Source organism: Aureobasidium pullulans (assembly GCF_000721785.1).
Source record: "Aureobasidium pullulans EXF-150 unplaced genomic scaffold scaffold_1, whole genome shotgun sequence".
NCBI classification, from domain to species: domain Eukaryota; kingdom Fungi; phylum Ascomycota; class Dothideomycetes; order Dothideales; family Saccotheciaceae; genus Aureobasidium; species Aureobasidium pullulans.
Genome location: NW_021941021.1, coordinates 2,061,555 through 2,081,796, shown reverse-complemented (window position 1 = coordinate 2,081,796; position 20,242 = coordinate 2,061,555). Strand labels below are relative to the sequence as shown.

At 52.0% G+C, this 20,242-nt stretch overlaps 9 protein-coding genes across 9 annotated transcripts; 5 read left to right on the top strand and 4 right to left on the bottom strand.

The window, feature by feature from the left end:
- Nucleotides 1–126: 126 nt before the first annotated feature.
- Nucleotides 127–918, bottom strand: M438DRAFT_309740 (ribosomal protein L11; the record flags this gene model as incomplete). The annotated part of the gene is made up of 2 exons (XM_029902392.1): nt 127–692; nt 790–918. 2 exons carry the CDS (start codon nt 916–918, stop codon nt 285–287), a joined length of 537 nt encoding a protein of 178 aa, XP_029766090.1. The 3' UTR covers nt 127–284.
- Nucleotides 919–1,235: 317 nt separating this feature from the next.
- M438DRAFT_341626 (beta ketoadipate:succinyl-CoA transferase, TR1) lies at nt 1,236–2,970 on the bottom strand. Its single transcript, XM_029904544.1, has 2 exons — nt 2,855–2,970; nt 1,236–2,804 (listed from the first exon to the last, which is right to left on the bottom strand). The coding sequence occupies exons 1-2, from the start codon at nt 2,912–2,914 to the stop codon at nt 1,308–1,310; spliced, it is 1,557 nt and encodes a 518-aa protein (XP_029766089.1). The 5' UTR covers nt 2,915–2,970; the 3' UTR covers nt 1,236–1,307.
- A 618-nt stretch (nt 2,971–3,588) lies between these two features.
- On the top strand, nt 3,589–4,917 carry M438DRAFT_361337 (uncharacterized protein). Its single transcript, XM_029907504.1, has 2 exons — nt 3,589–4,210; nt 4,272–4,917. Exons 1-2 carry the CDS (start codon nt 3,665–3,667, stop codon nt 4,548–4,550), a joined length of 825 nt encoding a protein of 274 aa, XP_029766088.1. The 5' UTR covers nt 3,589–3,664; the 3' UTR covers nt 4,551–4,917.
- Nucleotides 4,918–6,103: 1,186 nt separating this feature from the next.
- On the top strand, nt 6,104–8,643 carry M438DRAFT_16504 (RNA-binding domain-containing protein). Its single transcript, XM_029899070.1, has 11 exons — nt 6,104–6,413; nt 6,540–6,894; nt 6,945–6,997; nt 7,091–7,098; nt 7,153–7,246; nt 7,306–7,482; nt 7,532–7,583; nt 7,638–7,841; nt 7,863–8,083; nt 8,136–8,289; nt 8,343–8,643. Exons 1-11 carry the CDS (start codon nt 6,372–6,374, stop codon nt 8,486–8,488), a joined length of 1,506 nt encoding a protein of 501 aa, XP_029766087.1. The 5' UTR covers nt 6,104–6,371; the 3' UTR covers nt 8,489–8,643.
- A 155-nt stretch (nt 8,644–8,798) lies between these two features.
- M438DRAFT_361335 (mitochondrial carrier) lies at nt 8,799–9,935 on the bottom strand (the record flags this gene model as incomplete). Its single annotated transcript, XM_029907503.1, has 3 exons — nt 8,799–9,088; nt 9,147–9,280; nt 9,370–9,935. 3 exons carry the CDS (start codon nt 9,933–9,935, stop codon nt 8,799–8,801), a joined length of 990 nt encoding a protein of 329 aa, XP_029766086.1.
- A 394-nt stretch (nt 9,936–10,329) lies between these two features.
- Nucleotides 10,330–12,659, top strand: M438DRAFT_341620 (uncharacterized protein). Its single transcript, XM_029904543.1, has one exon. It carries the CDS (start codon nt 10,645–10,647, stop codon nt 12,487–12,489), a length of 1,845 nt encoding a protein of 614 aa, XP_029766085.1. The 5' UTR covers nt 10,330–10,644; the 3' UTR covers nt 12,490–12,659.
- A 915-nt stretch (nt 12,660–13,574) lies between these two features.
- On the top strand, nt 13,575–15,102 carry M438DRAFT_262899 (monocarboxylate permease-like protein; the record flags this gene model as incomplete). Its single annotated transcript, XM_029899849.1, has 3 exons — nt 13,575–13,818; nt 13,930–14,211; nt 14,264–15,102. The coding sequence occupies 3 exons, from the start codon at nt 13,575–13,577 to the stop codon at nt 15,100–15,102; spliced, it is 1,365 nt and encodes a 454-aa protein (XP_029766084.1).
- Nucleotides 15,103–16,594: 1,492 nt separating this feature from the next.
- M438DRAFT_262219 (uncharacterized protein) lies at nt 16,595–17,656 on the bottom strand (the record flags this gene model as incomplete). The annotated part of the gene is made up of 3 exons (XM_029899803.1): nt 16,595–17,208; nt 17,265–17,508; nt 17,558–17,656. 3 exons carry the CDS (start codon nt 17,654–17,656, stop codon nt 16,595–16,597), a joined length of 957 nt encoding a protein of 318 aa, XP_029766083.1.
- A 954-nt stretch (nt 17,657–18,610) lies between these two features.
- M438DRAFT_341615 (Asp-domain-containing protein) lies at nt 18,611–20,098 on the top strand. Its single transcript, XM_029904542.1, has 3 exons — nt 18,611–18,755; nt 18,812–18,965; nt 19,017–20,098. Exons 1-3 carry the CDS (start codon nt 18,654–18,656, stop codon nt 19,961–19,963), a joined length of 1,203 nt encoding a protein of 400 aa, XP_029766082.1. The 5' UTR covers nt 18,611–18,653; the 3' UTR covers nt 19,964–20,098.
- The last annotated feature ends 144 nt before the right edge of the window (nt 20,099–20,242 follow it).

Sequence of the window (20,242 nt, the reverse complement as noted above, 5' to 3'; positions counted from 1 at the left end):
TTTGCCAATGCACAAAAAGCATTTGTAGAGGAGACTTAGCCATAGAACGCCAGCCCAATGCGTGGAGAAAACAGAAGAGGCGTGAATCTCGTCGCCTCAGACTCTTCGAGCAAGAAATCAATGACTTTGCAGTCTCTCTCGCTCTCTGCTCAAGACAAGTAAGGGCGTCTTCCTCTCGTGTTCCTTTTATTCCTCTCTCCCTCTCTCCCTTCTCTCAACATCCATCTCACCTCCTCCTCGTCGTCATGATTGTGTCTTGATAATCCTTCCCTCCCCATCCAAAATCAAGGCACAACAACAACACCCATACTACCCGCCTGAGCAACCACACTCCTCGCCACCCCCTCCAACGTCAACCCACTCAACCTCTCCTCCCCCTGCTTAATCCTCGCAATCTCAAAAACATGTTTCAAACTGACCGTTCCCACGACGCCCAAACCTCCATTCCCAGCAGCCAATTGCCCACCCGACGCCTTTCCCAACCCACTCATTCCGGCTTTGGAATTCGGGCCGGCGACATTGCCCGCGCCGCGTAATTTGTTCTTTTTCGGTTCCACGCCCGCGGCGGCGAGGAGGAGGGATGCGGTGGGTGGGGTGCGGAGTTCGAAGGTGAAGGAGCGGTCGGGGCGGACTGTTACGCGGGCGGGGATGGGGGTGCCGGGGAGGTAGTTTGATGTGCGTGCGTTGAATTCCTGTATACACATGTCGAGTCAGCGATTCATTCTCTTGCAAACCTTCATCTCGTGGGTTGAGCAGGCAAGGCAAGGTAAGGCAAGGACAATCACACACCTTGCAGAAATCCATAGATTTTACACCTTTGGAACCGAGGGCGGGACCGACGGGTGGTGAAGGCGAAGCTTGGCCTGCGCCGACGATGAGTTTGACGATTTGGTCCGTTTGGATTGCTTTGCGCGCCATGATCGTGTGTGTTGGTATAGTGGAAGACTGTGAATGTGGTTTGCGCCTGCTTCAATTGCGATGGCTCGGAGGTCTCCAAGTCGGGGAAAGATTTTGTGGCCCGTGCTTGATGGATGGTTTAGGGCGTCACCCTGATTTGATAATCGTGCACCTTGCTTGATGGTCCACGAACTATCAGACTCGATTAACAGTGTGTCTGGTGGATATGCTATGACTACCTTTGCGTAGCTACTAGGCGGTGTAGGTTGTTGTATCTGGCCACATGTGTAAGGATGGAACAAGTTCGATCACATTCATGGATTCGGACGCTGGCTAGATGTGGCACAAGGGATTGAGCATCAGTGATGTCCTGATGTTTCTTCTTTTGGGTCGTGATTATCTATGTCATACTACTGCTGCATGACCTGCAATGACTCAGATACCTTGAAAGGCGCTTCAGTCTTCGACTTGATCTCCTCAACAGTGACACCCTCAGCATGCTCGATCAACGTCAATCCAGTGGTGAAGTCAACATCGAACACAGCAAGCTCGGTGATGATTCTTGAAACACAAGCCTTGCCGGTCAATGGGAATTCGCACATCTTCATGATTTTCGGACCGCCTTTCTTGTCAGTGTGCTCCATCGTCACAACCACCCTCGTCTTTTCAGGGTTGGATACCAAGTCCATGGCACCACCCATCCCCTTGATCTTTACACCAGGGATCGCGTAATTGGCAAGATCACCTCTTGCTGATACCTGCATGGCACCCAGCATGGTCATGTGGATTCTGCCAGCACGAATCATAGCGAAAGACTCGTCTGAGCCAAACACTGAGGCACCAGGGCGTAATGTGACGGTCTCCTTGCCAGCGTTGATGAGGTCTGGATCTTCTTGACCCTTCTGAGGATATGCTCCTAGACCTAGAATGCCGTTTTCCGATTGAAGTTGGATCTCAACGCTATCGTCGACGAAGGCTGGTGCCATCATAGGCATACCGATGCCCAGGTTGGCGTACATGCCATTCTTGAACTCCTTGGCTGCTCGTCGCACAATGCGTTCGCGCTTGCTGGCAGCATCACCACTGCCGAGTGAGTTGAGGGCCTCAGCAGGGTCCTTCGCGTTGACCACCTTCTCAATGTTTTTGGGTTCTGTGCTTTGAATGACACGGTCGACGTAGATACCGGGTACGTGGACTGCAGCCGGGTCGATCTCGCCGACCTCGACAATATGCTCGGCCTCAACAATGGTGACTTTGGCATTGCGAGCCATGGCGCCGTTGAAGTTTTGTGCTGCGAATCGGAACATCAAATTGCCAAGTTTGTCTGCCTTCCATGCCTTGATGAAAGCGTAGTCGCCCTTGATTGCCTCTTCCATCACATAGCTCTTTCCGTCAAACACCTTGACGTCTCTGGGAGTCGAGTACTTGGCGATGGATCCATCGCTGTTGTGTATCGTAGGAAGCTCTCCGGTCTGAACAAAGGTTCCAAAAGCTGCTGGTGTGAAGAAGGCAGGGATGCCAGCACCGCCTGCTCTGCATCTCTCGGCGAGTGTTCCTTGGGGAGTAAGTTCGAGCTCGATCTCGCCAGTGAGGTACATCTTCTCAAAGACCTTGTTCTCTCCAACATAACTGGCAATCATCTTCTTGACCTGCTTGGATTCCAGAAGTAGACCCAGACCAGATCCAACGATGCCAGCATTGTTTGAGACGGCGGTGAGTCCTTTGATTTCGGGCTTGCTCTTTACGGCATTGATCAAAGTATCCGGGACACCACATAGGCCAAAGCCACCACAGAGCAATGTGCTGTTGCCTTTGACATCGTTGATGGCTTCCTCAGCTGATGAGTAGACCTTGTTGATTTCCGATCTCCTGGCCGAGGACGCGAAAGTGCGGAGTAGGTTGTGAGGCTGAACGGGGTTAGACTGAGGATGAGTGACCGCAATGAGAGTCTCGATACCTTTGCGCCATTTCTAGCCAAGTGAGCTGCTGTTCTCAGGCTGAGGGTAATGGAGGGCATGGTGGCAGAGAGGGACAGAGTAAAGGAAAACGAGGGTTATGCAGGGTCTACCGAGGGAGGGGACAAAGAAGGGACATTAAAAGAAAGATGGAAATAATACCCTACCTAAGAGGACCTGGCCAAACAATGGCATGTGACATGTGGAGGAACCGATGCCGTTGTCCAAGACGCTCGGGATTCGAGGAGCGGCACCTGAGCACGGAGAGATTCCGCGGCCGAGAGCGCCTTCTTGGACCGACAACCCGGCGGCATAGCAAGAAGACGCGCTACATCGATTCGCGAGTGCCTGGATAGATATTTGGGTGAGGTGATCAGGCCATCAAACAATGGCTTGTTCTGAGCAAGAGATGTCAGAAGCAAAAGAGCCCAGGGTCCTCGTGTGCCATGGCTCAATCTGTTTGATCATAGGCAGAAGCAATTATAGTACGCGGTTGACTACTGAGCGACCGCGTATCATGATGCGCCATAGATTAGAAGCAGATAGATGGGCAAAGACAAAGTGTGCAAGTCGATAAAAGTGACAGGAAGTGTCGAGTGAAAGTGTTTAGGTGGATAAATGGTCTGAGCTTCAGTGACGAACGGGCGACGGAGGCCATCACGCATCTCCAGCTCCACGAGCGGCGATTGTCCATCATCATCAAGAAACATCCCTTTGCCGACCACCATCTCAAACACATCGCCCCATCCACAGAGCCTTCTCTTTTTTCTCGACACTCTCCTCAACACTCATCCCGACACATCCACATCAACATGTCCGAAAGCGACTTGAAGAAGACGATCCAGCAGCTCCACTCGCTGTCGGAGAGCAACCTCAGCAACGCATCATCGCTCCTGTCGCGGGCAAAGATCTCGCTGCTCAAGCTCCACGCCCTCGTGCCCAACACAAACACTTCCCACCAGCACCTCGCCCTCGCCCGTGAGGTCCTCGAGATTGGCGCCTTCGTCTCAATCCGTCAAAGAGATCCCGAGTCCTTCACACGCTACTTCCAGCAACTCCAGCCATTCTACTCATTACCCCATGAACGATGGGGCTCGCACGACAAGCACGGAAACCAGAGCAAGATCACCGGTCTCTATCTACTACTTCTGTTGAGCCAAGGAGATTATGCTGCCTTCCACACCGTCATCGAGGGTCTTGAGATGGCCTTTGGCGGCAGAAAGCGCTTGGATGAGGATGCCTTCATCCAATACCCCATGAGACTGGAGCAGGCTTTGATGGAGGGCAGCTACGACCGCGTTTGGGGCGAGACCAAGGGAGAGAGAGTTCCCAGTCCCGAGTTCGCCGTCTTCTCAGAGGTACAAAAGCAAACCTGACATGCCCTGTGGTTATACTCTATGCTAACATTCATGCTACAAGGTTCTCGTCAACACCATCCGCTCCGAAATCGCCTCATGCAGCGAGCGCGCATACCCCTCCCTTCCCATCTCCAACGCAAAGAACCTCCTCTTCCTCGAATCCGAAGGCGCCGTCATCCAGTTCGCCCAATCGCGTGGCTGGGTTGCCAAGGAGGGTCGTATTTACTTCCCTGCTCAGCAAGAAGAATTGGCACAGGGCGAAAAGGACATTCTCTCGACGAGCGACAAGGTTATCGAGAACACGCTGGAATACGCCAGAAAGCTCGAAACTATTGTCTAAGCATATTTGCTGGACGTTGCAACTTGTAGTATAGATATGAGCATGGCTGGTAGCGGGTGTTTGGCAGGTGGGCTCGCATCGGGCTATTATGGCTTTCATGTTTCATTCGAGACTCTTCAGATATTCTCGAATGAGGCCACGACTTTTTACACTTTCATCTGTCATTCACTGACAATCCTGTTGAAATCACCTTCCAAGCACTCTAATCATATCTCGTTCTCTCGATCCATAACATGCACGGCTGATTTGTCCATCACTCCTATGTTAGATGATTACTTGACAGAGCTGGATAAATGATGGCACATGAGCTTTTACCACAATTAGCTAAAGCAGGTCCCGAACTTGATATCACCATAGCACTATTGAGACATGTTTGATTCGAGACAACGGCACGATCGTGATATGTACGGCTTGGGTCTAGTGAACTGGTGATATGCGGCAGCTTGCCCATCGTGTTGGTAAATCCTAAAGAGGTGTCTCGACAAGCGAGTGTCTTTTCAGTTGTGTCGGATGGTCATGGTGTTCAGTGCGAATTGTGAGAACCAAGTCGAAGCTCTGAATCAACAACATGACTTGGAATTGCAGAAGGAAATTGCTTGAAGTTCGTGTTCCATGTTCAGCTCTTGGTCGCAACGGCAGTCAGCTTGTCGTGATGAACGGTTGGAGCGGGCTGACTCCGTGTGAGTGATTTTGCTTGGCACTACGTCTACGAGCGCGGTGTCCCAGCCAGAGACCTTCGCGCGCGCATCGCAATTCACGACCTTCTTACCGTCGGGAACACAACGACTCCGCATCAACAAACGTCACCAGCATCTGTCGTCTTGCTCGTGTGTACGTATCGACTCAGGAACTCCGAAAGCTTGCATTCCGAACGCAAGCCGATTGCGCGCACGCTTATCAAGGTGAGTGCAGAAGCACCTTGATTCACGGACTAGAGACTCGTGTGGGCTATGGTGTCCCGGCCAAGACTTGGGTGTGGTGTCTCATCGGATGGCTACCTGCTGCTGTGGGCTGTTGAGGGGACCCTTGGTGTGTGGTGTGTCGAGAGGGGGCACAGCGAGCCGGCGGCATCAATCGGGCGATCGTTCGTGGTGGCAGTGGTTGCTTGCTCCTTGGGGGCCTCGATACTCGCGTAGCATTGGCTTTACACTACTTGGCCGGTTTAGCCATCATCAAGACTCGTTGTCCATCCACGTTCATTGGTGCATCTTCTAACGCAGAGTTGCGCTTTAGGCAAACCCCTGTCATTCCTTCCGTTGTTGTAGCTGTAGTCTGCACTTCTTCGGCGCTTGACAGCTCAACCTCTACCCTTCCGTTGCCGTACAAATGGGTGGTATGTTCCATAACCCCCTCCTCATCCCTCCTTCCCCTCGTCCCCCAAAGGCTTATCACTGAGCAAACAGACTCCGATTCCTACCGTCCCCGCGAGAGTGTAAGTAGACAGCTCCCCATGTCGTTGTTTGTGTGTTGCGACCGTTTGCATTGGTGGTAGTGGCAGTGTCAGTGGCAGTGGGTTGGCAAGCTGCGATGCGTCGCTCAGTGGGAGGTGTGCTTGATACAAGGAAGCTGCGACGGAGCTTGACAAGTCGATTTGTCGGATTTGGGCATTCGTGCAGTTGGGCAGCCGCGACCGACTTGTCGCAGCGCGTGCTGGGAAGGCGCGCTGGAGGAAGGGCATAAGCTCCTGCGAGCCTCGAGCTCCTGCATCGCAACTGCGCCTGGTGCTGTGCTTGCCTTCACTTGATCCTCACCCGAGCTCGTCGCCCTTCACTTGCGATTCGCAGCTCATCCGTTTCCGCTCTTCCACACGACCTGCAGAGAATGAGAATCACCGACAGCCAGCGCACAAGTCGAGAGACCAAAGTCCGTTCTGCTATTGAGCTCCCAACATTCACACCTGCCTGCCATCCACCAATGCTACCTTCACCGACACCTCGTCATCGATCTGTTCGTCAGTTACCGTTAAGGCAACTTACTGATCCCACCCAGCGTGACAGATCTCGCTCGCGCCGTCGCTCCCGTAGCCCTCGTCGCAGCCGTCGCTCTTACGATTCCAGATCCCGCTCACGCTCGCGTGACAACTATAGAAGAGACGAACGCAGATCCCGCTCTCCCGTCAACGGATCTACCGCCGCTCCCGGTTACGCACCCAGCAACACCTATCCTTCCGACCGTGAAGGAGGTGCCGCAGCACCAGCTCCTAGAAACTTTGAAGAGCGCGTGGTCGCCAAAGAACAAATGATGCAGAACGTGCGCGAGCACTCACAGCAAGATCGTCGTGTCTACGTCGGCAACCTCTCCTACGACGTCAAGTGGCACCACCTCAAGGACTTTATGCGCCAAGGTGAGAAAGATCGGTTACTACTCCTTTGGGCATACTCTGACATCTCACAGCCGGTGAGGTTATTTTCGCCGATGTGTTACTTCTCCCAAATGGAATGTCGAAGGTGGGCTCATGATTTTTTGGCTGGTTTCCCTGGCTATGGCTTTTTTTTGAGGACAATGGATTGACGGAAGGACTTTGTTCCGGGTGATTGTAGGGATGCGGGTAAGCTCTTCCTGATCCTGCCTGTTTGTCGACTATTGCTAATCTGCTTCCCAGAATTGTGGAATATGCAACCAGAGATCAAGCTCAGAATGCGGTCAACTCCCTTTCAAACCAGAATCTTATGGGAAGACTGGTCTACGTTCGCGAGGTGCGTTTATATTCACTATTTGAACGACTGACCGTCATAGCTCATTTCTCATCTTACAGGACCGTGAGGCAGAGCCTCGCTTCAGCAGCGGTGGCCAAGGCGGCGGCGGCGGCATGCGTGGCGGGTTCCAAGGAGGCCCCATGCGTGGTGGTTTCAACGGCGGCTTCGATCCCATGGGCGGTGGTGGTGGCCCTGGTATGATGGCTGGCGGAAGCCGTCAAATCTACGTCTCCAACGTTCGTCTAACCCTTGCGATAGTGCTGCGATCATGCTAACTGTTGTCAGCTCCCTTACACTGTCGGCTGGCAAGATCTCAAGGACCTCTTCCGCCAGGCTGGTGAGCCACAATTGGTATCCAATATCTTAGTGATGTACTAATGTTTCAATGTAGCTCACACCGGCAACGTCATCCGTGCTGACGTTCATGTCACCCCTGACGGTCGCATGAAGGGCTCTGGTATCGTCGCTTTCGACAACCCCGATGATGCCCAGGTCGCCATCCAGCAATTTAACGGATACGACTGGAACGGACGTGTCCTCGAAGTCAGAGAAGATCGCTTCGCCGGACCTCCTGGCTTCGGTGGTGGTCGTGGCGGCTTCATGGGTGGTCGTGGAGGTTTCGGTGGCCAACAGTTCGGTGGCCGTGGAGGTTTCATGGGTGGTCGTGGCGGCTTTGGCGGTCAGTTCGGCGGTCGCGGTGGTTTCGCTGGCCAGCAATTCGGCGGCCCTCCTGGTGGTTTCCACGGTGGTCCCCCTGCCGCACCCGCTCCTCCCAACCCCTTCACCGACTTCGCAACCTCTGGTGGCGAGCCCGGACCTGTCATCTACGTCCGCAACGTGAGTGGCACCGAGAACTACGCCTGCAAAACGCGTCGCTAACAAGTCGCAGCTTCCCTGGTCTACTAGCAACGAGGATCTTGTCGAACTCTTCACTACTATCGGCAAGGTCGAACGTGCTGAGATCCAGTATGAGCCCAACGGCCGTTCGCGTGGAACTGGTGTCGTCGAATTCGGCAGTGTCGATGATGCTGCCACTGCTATCAGTAAGCCATACTCAGCTATGTACAATCGTGATGATGTCTGACAATATGTGCAGCCAAGTTCTCCGGATACCAGTACGGTGGTCGCCCTCTCGGCCTGACCTACGTCAGATATTCCAACCAGCAGCCTGCAATGGATCCCATGCAGGGTCAAGAGCAGACCAGCATGCCCATGGGTCTCACACAGGACCAGATCATGTAAACTTGCCTCATGTCCATTGAAAGATGACATCGAAGACATTTTCTTGGGCCAACAAGCATGATGGCGGATGTTTTGCCAGCGCTGTCTAATGACCAAGCTTATCAATGCTCAGCATGGATCCACATGAGCAGCACTTGACGAGTGATGGCTTTACGGGTTTCATAATTTTGTTGCACTACTCAATCTCAGAATGGTTAACTGCTCTTTTCATTACATAGGTAGATAGTCGGAGAATGATCCCTCTACTCTATAATGAAAAGCTTTGTTTCTTTAACATCTTGTTGGCACTGAAGTCTTGTTTTATTGTGATTTAGTCGTGCTTGCTTGGAGTCTGTCCAACCTTTGTAGGAAGCAATATATGCATCATCCACTCGTACACGGCCCATTGTACAGCGTTGACGAAGAAGGCTCTGAAACTGCAGACACCCAAGCCGCGGAAGAAGACAGATAGTCCTTCTTCACGATATGCTTGCCTAGCAATCTGGATTGTACCCAACCGGCCTGACTCCCGCGATGGAAGCAACCCCGACTGTTCTCCCGAGGGTATACCTGCCGGTGGATGTGCAATGCCTTGTGTTTGTACTCTTGTCTTGATGACATCTACAGTGACTCGGTCAGCGGGTGGATTATACAAGAGGCTTTGAGGAAGCAGACATACCCAAAGGAAACACAGAAGCCCAAGTGACCACACCAGCGATACCACCACAAAGAAGAATGGTCATCCACTCAGGCTTCTCACCTTCCGCCTTTTCAGAAATCAAGACCCTCTTACTCAATTCGTAAGACCAGAAACTGTAGTTTGGTTGTCAGCACCTCACAAACACGTACACTCACCTCTTTGTGACAGCGAGAAGAAAGATTAGGAAGAGGGAAAGACGTACTAGAACCCATAACCGACACTATCCCTCAAACTCGTCACCCCACCGCCCCAATATAACCCTCTCAACCCCCTCTCTTTCCACAACTCCCTCGCTATCCCCCACGAACTGGCCTCTGCTCCACTGACCTGAGCTCTGCACTTTATCAACTCTGTTGGTGCAGACACGAGAAAAGTGGCCAGACCGCCCAATGCACCTGCGATCCATGTTTTTGATAACGAGGTGGGATGGGAGGGGTCTTGGTTGAGGGAAGCCATGCAGCGGTTGTATGTCATGAACATCAAAGCGTTCAAAGCGCCATAGCCGAGGATTGGGGCGGCGGTGCCTTTGAGCAGAGTAGAAAGGTTGGTTGCTGCATTTTTTGTAGTGGTGATCGTTGATGCTGGGTGAATTGAAGAGGTTGAAGAAGCAGAGGAAGGATGAATTGGTGATGTTGTTGTGATGGGTGGTGCGAGTGTTGCGGTGCCGCGGTCTCCTCGTTGGAGATTTACTTTCACTATGTCCAATGGGTTGCCGATTATGATTCCTGCTGCTCCGGAGACGTAGCCGGCCCAGAAGTCTGCGGACATTTTTGAGGGTAGGTGTGGATGATATGGGGGCTAAGGTACATAAATTGAAGCGAAGTTGGAAACAGTTGTCTGGGGGTGGATTTGAGAAACCGAGGCTTCAAGAAGATGTTATAACCGAGGGACTTTGCATTTTATCATGATATTGAAATAAGAGTATGGAGATAGATGTGCTCAGGAGGCATTCGAGGAAGGATCACGTGGTTTGGTCTTTGTATAGATGTATATATTGGAGTAGAAGGCCTAAGGTGTCACACCGAAGAATTGACGAATGGCCGCGTTCGCTCGCTTTGGATTTCTACACCAATATCCGCTGTGAGTTGGCAAGTCCGGCGAATGGACAGATTTTTTCGGAGTCTTGTACTCGAATGGGAAATTGAGAGTTGGGCAAATAGAGGTGCTCTGTGTTGGTGGCGGAGTTTTAGGGTTCAGGGTTCGGTCGTGGTTGCTTGGTGCATGTGGGGCGGGCGATGACTCCATCAGTAGCGGTCGTGAATTGACATTCGCCTTCTTTGCCTTCTAGAACACGACCAGGACATTATTATGAACGAGTCGCTCACTCAAAGACACACTATCTCTCTATTCCTCGAGCCTCGCTCACCCCTCGTCCTTTACGCCCGCACACGCTACTAGCCCACCTTCGTTGCCACTCCTCGAGCAACCCCCACTACAACAGAACCCCCCATCGCTACCTCAGCACGCAGACGCCATCATGGCTGCTGTACAGACGACCAAGCCGTGGGACTTTCACAACGTCCTCGACTTGATCAACACTCTCTCTCCGTCTAATTCCCAAGCGAAAGACGTGCCTCCACGCCCCTCGATGACCAAACACGACAGCATGAACGAGTCTTCGTCACTGCCCCTCGCTTCACCCCTACAACACTTCGACGCCATCGATGAGGGTGTCTCGTTGGGTGACTTTGGCAAGATCTGGCAATACCTAGGCACACCAGTCAACTCCCCAGCTCCCAAGCAAATCAATGCCTCACCCACTCTCCAGCAGCGTATGCCCGAGAAGGCCGACTACGCTAGTGACGGCGCCGCCTATGCTACTCCAAGTAAACGCAAGGGTGGTATCAAGTGGAGAGACGAAGTTAACGCTGGCGATCTTACCGACTATGCACCTCTAGAGGAGGACGAGGATGAAGGCGACAAGAAGTTGACCAAGACGCAACGTAAGAAGAAGAACAAGAGAGAGAGGAAGAGGGCCGCTGCGACTTCAAAGACCGTCAGTGATATCGACGAGCCTGACTTCGAGATGCCTTCTTTCTTCAACGATACCCCCGCTCGTAAGGCTAGCGCCCATATCGTTTCTGCTGAATTGGTCGGTAAGGCTGGTCGTCCTTCCAGTCCCGTGAAGATGACAGCTTCTCGCCCAGCTCCCAGCGAGACAAGCAGCTCGACCAAGTCTCGCCAGTCCGAGAAGAAGGTGTACACACCTCAGTCGGAACCCATCCACTTTGACTCCCTTGCAAAGTCAGCAGAGCCTCCAAAGACACCCGAGTCTAAGCACCAAAGAGAGTTTAAGAAGCGCTGGCCTGTTTCGACTCCATTCGCTGCTACCAAGACCTCCCCTTTGCTGCCCGCATCTGTACAGCCTACTCGCACAACGTCGATTCCATACAAGTCGACTGGTATCACTGGAAACCCTTTCCACCAGGTCAACAAAGTCAGTGAAACCCCTGTCAAGAACCACAACCGTCCGGGTATTCAGCCCAAGACTGTTCGCACTGGCGAGGACCGCAACTGGGCTTTGCTCCTGAAGATCATCGGCAACTTTTACGAGGACAGAGCAAGTCTCGTCAGTCCCGCAAACTCTATAACCCACTCGAATGACCCCAACGGCATTCATGTCTTCGTGGATGCCTCTAACATCTTCATTGGCTTCCACGACCAGCTCAAACGCGCTCGCGACATTCCGCAGAACGTTCACGTCCCCAAGGTGGACCTTTCATTCGACGCCTTGGCTCTCCTCATGGAGCGCCGCAGGCCTGTCGCCAAACGATGCCTGGTTGGCTCAAAGCCCCACATGGCCGCCTTCGATGTGGCCCAGCGTGTCGGTTATGAGTGCAACATCCTGGATAAGGTGCTCAAAGCGCGAGAGCTCACCGAGCGCCAGAAGTATTTCCAGGAGCGCGATCAGAAGTGGCGCAGCAGACGTAATAGCAGCTACACCAAGAATGGTAACAGCACTGGAGACAGCGGCGGTAGCGGCTCAGAAACGGGCAACACTGCTCCTGTCTTCGCGCCGGAGAAGTATATCGAGCAAGGTGTTGACGAGATCATCCACCTGAAAATGATGGAATCTCTTGTTGATACCGAGACTCCCTCCACCATGGTACTGGCCACTGGCGACGCCGCTCAGGCAGAGTATTCTGAAGGCTTCCTCAGAATGGCCGAACGTGCCTTGAAGAAGGGATGGAAGGTCGAGCTTGTCAGTTGGAGCAAGAACATCAGTCAGGCTTACAAGAAGGCTGCCTGGACGAAGAAATGGGATGGCCGTTTCAGAGTCATCGAGTTGGATGATTACGCTGAGGAATTGCTTGACATGTGAGATGAGATGAGAGACGGTGGATGAAGCTGACGCGCAGAACTGCGAGGGACCGGGCTTCTGTATTTTCCGGTCCCTTCGCTCGGGTACATTATGTTGATGACACTGCATTTTACGGCACGGTGTTTCTATCTTTCTACACATTGCGCATAGCACGGATATGGGATACGAGGATAAGGGAGTTTAGATGCTTCTCGCTATTGCTTTACTAGACTTATCACGAACTCGTATGAACACGACGATCAATTCTTCTCTTTCAACCAAGCATCTGTCTACTAATGTTTATTCTACCAGCCCTGACTTCCGAACCAAGCTCCACCAGGTGATATACGATCTGATCGCCGAAACGGTCATATCCGGGTACTTGTACGACAACAAGGTCGCGATGTGGAGACAAATCTTCGGAGCGAACTCCAGCGCCGCGTCTCCCTCCTGAAGTTACGTGCGAACGACCTGCCAAAGTGAAGAAGGAAGTCGTCGTCGTTTTGGATCAAAAGGCTATCTGGATGATCACCTCACAATCATGGTAGGTGATGAGCAAAGTTCGCAACTGCCGCGATGGGAAGGAACGACGGCATGTTCGGGGTGCCCGAGAGCGACATCTGCGTTCCTGCCTTTGGACAAAACCGCCCAATTTACGGACGAGTCAGGAGAAGAGGACTACATACATTTGTTGCGCGCGTGGTCCAAATACCTACGGCCGAGAGAGTGCAGTGTCGATAATGAAGATGCGCCTCCTACGCCCGAACTCCTGGGTTAAAGCTTGGGTGGAGATCTTCCTCAAAACCATCCAGCATTTAGTATAATAGTGTAGGTTCATCTTCCACCGCCCATCACCTTCCCTTCCTTCTTTGTTTGCTGTGGAATATTCCTTCCTCCTCCATCCTACTTCTCACCTTTATCCTAAAACAACGGGCATTACGACAACCTGGGCTTGGTTAAACTTCCCTATCGGCGTTATACTTTTGCTGTTCCCGCTGTCCGGTATCGCCAAACCACTACGCAATAACCGACGACCAAGAACCATGGCAGCGAAACAACATAGTCTGGGATCACAATCCTCACACTCCTCATTCCAGGACACAGTCATGGGCTCGAAACCAGAATTACTGCGGCCCGAAACGAACGAACAAGACGGCTCGTTTGATGAGGAGAAGGGAACAGTTGCTACGGCCGAAAGACCCACACCTGGAGATGATGGACAACGAGTTGTTGCTGCAGCATCACCGCCTGCATTTGATCCGAGAGAGAATCCTGACGGTGGGTTTGATGCATGGTTGGTTGTGTTGGGTGCATTCTGCTGCATGTTTTGCAGTTTTGGCTGGATCAATTGTGAGTGTTGCTGCTTCCCCTCCTCCTTGCATTTCCCATTACTGTGCCGTTTTCTTGGCTACATTAATATGTTGATCTTCTGCCGAGTATTATACTAATGATTTGACACAGGTATTGGAGTCTTCCAAGAATACTATGAGACACATCAACTCCGAGGATACAGCACTAGTACGGTATCATGGATTCCATCCATGGAGACCTTCTTGATGTTCTTCTTGGGCCCATTCATCGGTTACTTCTTCGACTGTTACGGACCTAGATACATCTTGTTGACTGGAACATGCCTTCATGTATTCGGCGTCATGATGGCAAGTCTTGCTTCAGAGTACTATCAGATCATGCTGGCTCAAGGTATCTGTAGTGCTGCTGGAGCAAGCATGTGTTTCTATCCAGGTATGCGAGCCTCATCTCGGCTCTCAATAACACATACTGATTTCTACAATAGCAATGAGTGTGATGCCGACCTGGTTCTTCCACAAACGCGCCGCAGCCTTTGGCATAATGGCTGCCGGCTCTTCAACTGGCGGCGTGATCTTCCCAATCATGGTCAACAAACTCATCCCCAAGATCGGATTCGGCTGGACGATGCGGGTATGCGGTTTTCTCATCCTCGCCCTCATGATCGTCGCCAACGTTACCGTGAAATCTCGCCTTCCTCCCCGACCCAAACCCTTCCACATCATGCAATTCATCCGCCCGCTCAAGGAAACACCATACCTTCTTACTGTCCTGGGCAGCTTCTTTTTCTTCTTCGCCATGTTTTTGCCTATCAATTATTTGATCTTGCAGGCAGAGACATTGGGTATGTCGTCGAGGCTTGCGGAGTATCTTATTCCCATCCTCAATGGCGCGTCCTTTTTCGGTCGTGTGCTGCCTGGTGTTGCGGCTGATAAGATTGGAAGATACAATGTCATGACTATCATGATGTCGTTTACTGGCATTCTGGTTCTGGCTCTCTGGATGCCTGCTGCCTCTAATGCACCTATCATTGTCTTCGCCGCTCTGTACGGTTTCGGCAGTGGATCGTTCGTCTCACTGGCTCCATCTTTGGTTGCTCAGATCTCCGATGTAAGAGAGATTGGAGTCAGGAATGGAACAGTGTTTGCGATCATCTCGTTTGCCGCACTGTGTAGTAATCCTATCGGTGGTGCGCTGGTCGCACATTGGGACGGGGAGTACACTGGCCTACAGATCTTTGGCGGTATCATGGCTTTGAGCGGTGCTTGCACTATTCTGGCTGCGAGGATCGTGTTGGCTGGAACTAAAGTTGTGGCTAAGGTGTAGATGGCACCTTGTAGCCTTCTTGCTATCTTTTTCTTTCTTTGTTGATATTCTTTACGACTCTAATGAACATATTCTTCTTGGCATCCTCATATCTCCTACTTTCTCCGAATCCAATGCAGACTTCTGGAACCTTGAAATAATCGGTACTCTTCTCCCGAGGGCTGACACGATCGGGTGCTGTCTCATCCGCGGTTCCGTATATGTACCCAACCTACCCTAACGGCCGAGAGAATGAGCAGCCATTAATTTCTTCGGTCGAACCACCTTTTAAGGTCTACATCCTTGCTCTTGGTTAATGCTTAACTAAACCACCCATGCCTTATGTTACGGACGTAACCTTGGGGCAGCAAACGTAGACCTCGCAGTTCGCACTGCATTGGGTAAATGGTGACATATGCAAGGGTCAGGTCTGCAGTAAAGATGGTCTGTTGATGGTTGGGAGCTATGGCCTACTGCATGGAGTATGCTTTGTTCAAAGCGAGCAATCGTGGACTAGGAGTAGTAAGCGGTAATTGGGTGTGAAAAATGGGGTTTGAAGTGTATATATGGATGTTACTCACTGTAAAGTAAGTATTCGTCCATGCCTACGATAACAAGCAAACCCATCTCACCAGTGACTTTTGAAGACTCCAGTATAATCCAGTAGGATCGATGATGCCCTGGTTAAGGATGAACTTCTCAGGCAACTGCAGATGTGGTTGTGACTTTCGATATGATGCCCGATGGCGAAGAGGTGAAGGCCGAAAAGATTGTCGACGCTGGGGTAAGAGAGAGCCGAGAGAAATGAGCTGGCACCTACGTTCTCGATGATGGAGCAATTTGGACTGGCTCCGTTGCCGTGCTATCTCGGAGTACAAGACCGTGTGCTGAGAGACACTTGTCCTGAAGCAGAATTCATATTTGAAGTCAAGGACAAATATGTGTCATTCTTCGATGTCGAACAGAGACATGTTTGATCTCTAGAGAAACTCGTGCGCATATCAGCATTGACAAATGCAAGTGCTTGAGAGGGAACACACATCTTACATCAGATGCAGCAGCAATATCGACGGCCATAGAACAAAAAAAAACATAGTCGCTAAATCAGCAAAACAAACTGCCTCCCTGGCAGGAGACAGAACAAACCGCACGCTCAGTTTGATCTTTAAGGAATGGGGTGCAGGGGAAGAAGAGCCGCAAAGGGGGGGTTGATTACCTTATTGGCGATGCTGCGAGTTGAACTCGCAGCTTGGAGTCCCTCGGGAGCGGTCTTGGTTCAACTGAACTAGAGGACCGAGTCCCAAGGGACAGAAGATTTGACAGCTGGTTGGTATATATAGGTGAAGGTATCCAAAGTTTGCTTGTTTGATGCGCTGGAGTTCGTGATGGCAAGCAATTGATTGGCGAAGAGGTAGAAGTGAAGGCCGATGTAGTGTCTATATGCTGTAATTTTTGTAGTGGTGTAGTGATTTTGAACAAAAGATGAATCTCAACAATGGCGCTGCAAATGCACTCAGAATCCCTTGCCCAGTCTTACGGTCTCACCGCCGGAGCCATACCATAAAGCACCCTTGCGGCTGTCAAGACCTTTGCCCTCACCTACGATCCACTCACCACCTGCTTTGATGGTCTTGCCATCCTTGGGCCAGTACTCGGTCTTGAGCCACTCATTGATCTCATCGACTACCTTCACCAACTGTTGCATGCGTGCATGATCAACCTTGCCATCTGCAGCCTCAGTATCCGAGCGCTCGATGAAGCGACCAACAGTCAAATGAGCAGAAGGAACAACATATCTGCTTGCGACCTTGACGCCGGTGGCAGAAGTCAGAGCGTAAAGATCACGGCGCAAGTGGTGATAAGTGTATGCATCGTCCTCCGGCTTGCGAGACGGGTCAGCAGTACAGGGCTCACCTGCTGCAGGGAGGAACGACAGAGCGAATGCTTGAGCATCATATGAAAGCGATGGCTTTACTATGCGGGCTCGGTGCGAATAGGTGTAATCCGTGATCTCCGGAATGCCAGGACGGACTTGCTCGACTAGCTCATCGATCTCTGGGTCAGTCAGAGAATGTGTGATCTCCAGTGCTGTCATGTGCAAACTATCTTGTGGCATAACCCAAAGGTCTTTGTTTGATATTCATCAGTAGGGTGTCACCAATTTTGGATCAGCAGTTGCTCACGGGGTGCGACTGTCTTGAGTCTCTTCTGCACTTCTGCGATCACAAGTTTGACATGAGGTGGAGGGCGAGCCCAGAAGACCAGGCAGTGTCTCGGGTCTTTGAAGCCAGGTTCAATCGTCTGATCTTCCAACTTTGCAAGGATAGTGTCGATGGTCACGCCTGGAAAGTCCGGAGAGGTGAGCTTCTCCTTCTGCTGGACACCTCGGGCGCTACGATGAGTTTCATAACGAGCTTGAATCTCAGCCTACGCCTGGTCAGGCATTGTAGTCGATCTAGAATTGGGTTGTTCTCACAGCACTGTCGTGGCAAGCTTCGATCAAGCCATCATATGGATTATCTGACACAGTGGGTGTTGCACCAGAAAGATCTTCGAACGTGTAGGAAGCAGCCATGGTCAAGCTGAGAAGCATGTCAGATTGGCGTCATATGGAAAAGCCCAACGAATGCATTGTATTTGGGGGAATCATGATCTATGCTGCTTGCAGGCTACGCGGTCAAATCACTCTCGGGGGCACACCTCTCCTTGGCCTTCAATGCAGCCAGAAAATAGAGACGAAAAAAATAGCGAAGTGAAAGAACAAGAAACTCACGTTGTCTTTCCGAGTCCGTTTCTTATTCGCTTGGTTCAAGTGACAGGTTTGCAGCTGATGTGATTGCACGTCTGCGTTGCGTATGGAAGGGAAGCAAGCGTGAGGTGAGTCACGTATTGCTCGTATCAGAGAGTCAGGCTTCATGGGATCAAACTGCCGACTGAATCGACATCAATTTGTTTTCCACAGCGACAACGCGTCGCGCGCTGGGTTTCCAAATGGCTTTGCAAACATTACGGGTGATCCGGGCGCTGGATCGCATCTCAAGACCTCACAAGCAAGATTCCCTGTGTCCGAGGCCCAGCAAAGCCCAGATGATGGATGTGCCTGGTGTGGTTGCCCAGTGCTACTCTGCTTGCGGCAAGTGATGGACTTGGCGCTTGGTCGAAACGGAGTTTGCGGAAAGAGCTCTGGAGCTACTCATGCAGGCACAAGTTGACCACAATTGGCTGCCCAGCCTCTTGTGAAATTGTGCTATGATTTGGAGCGCTTTTATATGCTCATGTGCTTGAATAAACCCAAGAGATGGATAGTATCCAATACCGTTCAATAAACCAATTGCAAATATTGACGCCCGCGGGAAACGGAATGTCGAAAGCGGTTGCCTAACGAACGAACGACCCTTGGTTGATGACGCAGTGACCTCGATGGAATCACGAGGGGCGCACTGGCGCAGCCACCACCGTCTTGGTCCGACCGAGCTATCTATCGACTACCTCTCCATCCGTCCTCCACAATCCTCTCTCCATCAACCCACACTTTTCCTTCATTCACACATCCCCCACACAGAAACAACAAGATGAAGGGCAGTTCTCTCATGGCAGCCGGTGCGCTGTTTGGCTCGGCTTCGGCTGGCGTCCACAAGATGAAGCTCAAGAAGGTTCCTCTCTCGGAGCAGCTTGTAAGTGGCGTCATATCCAGCGACCCAACCATGCGCTCGACTAACAGCCATCACAGGAGGGCGCAAACATTGGCGAGCACATGCAGGCTCTCGGCCAGAAGTACATGGGTGTTCGCCCCCAGAAGCACGCCGACGAGATGTTCAAGGAGACCTCCATGCACGCTGAGGCCGGCCACCCCGTCGCTGTCAGCAACTTCCTGAACGCCCAGTGTATGTAATCCCTTGACATGTGCCTTTTGATCTGCTTCTGATTCAATCTAGACTTCTCCGAGATTGCCATCGGCAACCCTCCCCAGGAGTTCAAGGTCGTCCTCGACACTGGCAGCTCCAACCTGTGGATCCCCTCGTCTGACTGTGGTTCCATCGCTTGCTATCTCCACAACAAGTACGACCACAGCGACTCTTCGTCGTACAAGAAGAACGGCTCCGACTTTGCCATCCGCTACGGCTCGGGTGCTGTTGAGGGTTACATCTCTCAGGACACTGTCCAGATTGGTGACATCAAGATCAAGAACCAGCTCTTCGGTGAGGCCACTCAGGAGCCTGGCTTGGCTTTCGCCTTCGGCCGCTTCGACGGTATCCTCGGTCTTGGATACGACTCCATCAGTGTCAACAAGATCCCCCCTCCTTTTTACTCAATGATTGACCAGGACCTGCTCGACGAGCCTGTCTTCGCCTTCTACCTCAGCGACACCAACGACAAGGAGGCTGAGTCCGAGGCCATCTTCGGTGGTATCAACAAGGACCACTACACCGGCGAGCTCACCAAGCTCCCTCTGAGACGCAAGGCCTACTGGGAGGTCGACCTTGACGCCATCACCTTCGGCAAGGAGAGTGCCGAGTTCGACAACATGGGTGCCATCCTCGACACCGGCACTTCGCTCATTGCCCTTCCCAGCACTCTTGCTGAGCTGCTGAACAAGGAGATCGGTGCCAAGAAGGGCTACAATGGCCAGTACACTGTCGAGTGCAGCGCGCGTGACTCGCTCCCTGACCTCAGCTTCACCCTGACCGGCTACAACTTCACCATTGGCCCCTACGACTACATCCTTGAGGTCCAGGGTTCGTGTATCTCGTCCTTCATGGGCTTCGATATCCCCGCCCCTGCTGGTCCTCTTGCCATTCTCGGTGATGCTTTCCTCCGCAGATACTACTCCGTCTACGACCTCGGCAGCAACAGTGTTGGTCTCGCCAAGGCCAAGGCTTAAGCGATGGTGTCGTACGGAGACGAAGCTGAAGGCTGTTAGTTAGTCGCATCAGCGTTGCTTTGCAGATTGTAATCGCGAATTTCATAACTTGTCGGCAGGACCGCCGCAAAGTTGCATGTTGCATGTGATGGTTTCACTCATATATTCTGTATTAATATTCCACAACGAGTCTCCTTGTTCAGCATGATTGCCCTTGTGATTGTCGAGTTGCTGACTGAAGGCGATTGTTCGTGCTCTGATGACGTGCTGGCACGTGCTCCCGCAAGTGTGGGGAAGGCT

What these genes read in the sequence shown, in the direction of transcription:
- M438DRAFT_16504 (XM_029899070.1), top strand. Translation starts at nt 6,372, where the DNA reads ATGAGAATCACCGACAGCCAGCGCACAAGTCGAGAGACCAAA. An exon ending in GTCAAATCTACGTCTCCAAC is followed by an intron (nt 7,483 to 7,531) that starts GTTCGTCTAACC and finishes AACTGTTGTCAG; the next exon opens with CTCCCTTACACTGTCGGCTG. An exon ending in CTGTCATCTACGTCCGCAAC is followed by an intron (nt 8,084 to 8,135) that starts GTGAGTGGCACC and finishes AACAAGTCGCAG; the next exon opens with CTTCCCTGGTCTACTAGCAA.
- M438DRAFT_361337 (XM_029907504.1), top strand. Translation starts at nt 3,665, where the DNA reads ATGTCCGAAAGCGACTTGAAGAAGACGATCCAGCAGCTCCACTCGCTG. An exon ending in AGTTCGCCGTCTTCTCAGAG is followed by an intron (nt 4,211 to 4,271) that starts GTACAAAAGCAA and finishes TCATGCTACAAG; the next exon opens with GTTCTCGTCAACACCATCCG.
- M438DRAFT_341626 (XM_029904544.1), bottom strand. Translation starts at nt 2,914, where the DNA reads ATGCCCTCCATTACCCTCAGCCTGAGAACAGCAGCTCACTTGGCTAGA. An exon ending in TGGCTAGAAATGGCGCAAAG is followed by an intron (nt 2,805 to 2,854) that starts GTATCGAGACTC and finishes AACCCCGTTCAG; the next exon opens with CCTCACAACCTACTCCGCAC.
- M438DRAFT_341615 (XM_029904542.1), top strand. Translation starts at nt 18,654, where the DNA reads ATGAAGGGCAGTTCTCTCATGGCAGCCGGTGCGCTGTTTGGCTCGGCT. An exon ending in TTCCTCTCTCGGAGCAGCTT is followed by an intron (nt 18,756 to 18,811) that starts GTAAGTGGCGTC and finishes CAGCCATCACAG; the next exon opens with GAGGGCGCAAACATTGGCGA. An exon ending in CAACTTCCTGAACGCCCAGT is followed by an intron (nt 18,966 to 19,016) that starts GTATGTAATCCC and finishes GATTCAATCTAG; the next exon opens with ACTTCTCCGAGATTGCCATC.
- M438DRAFT_341620 (XM_029904543.1), top strand. Translation starts at nt 10,645, where the DNA reads ATGGCTGCTGTACAGACGACCAAGCCGTGGGACTTTCACAACGTCCTC.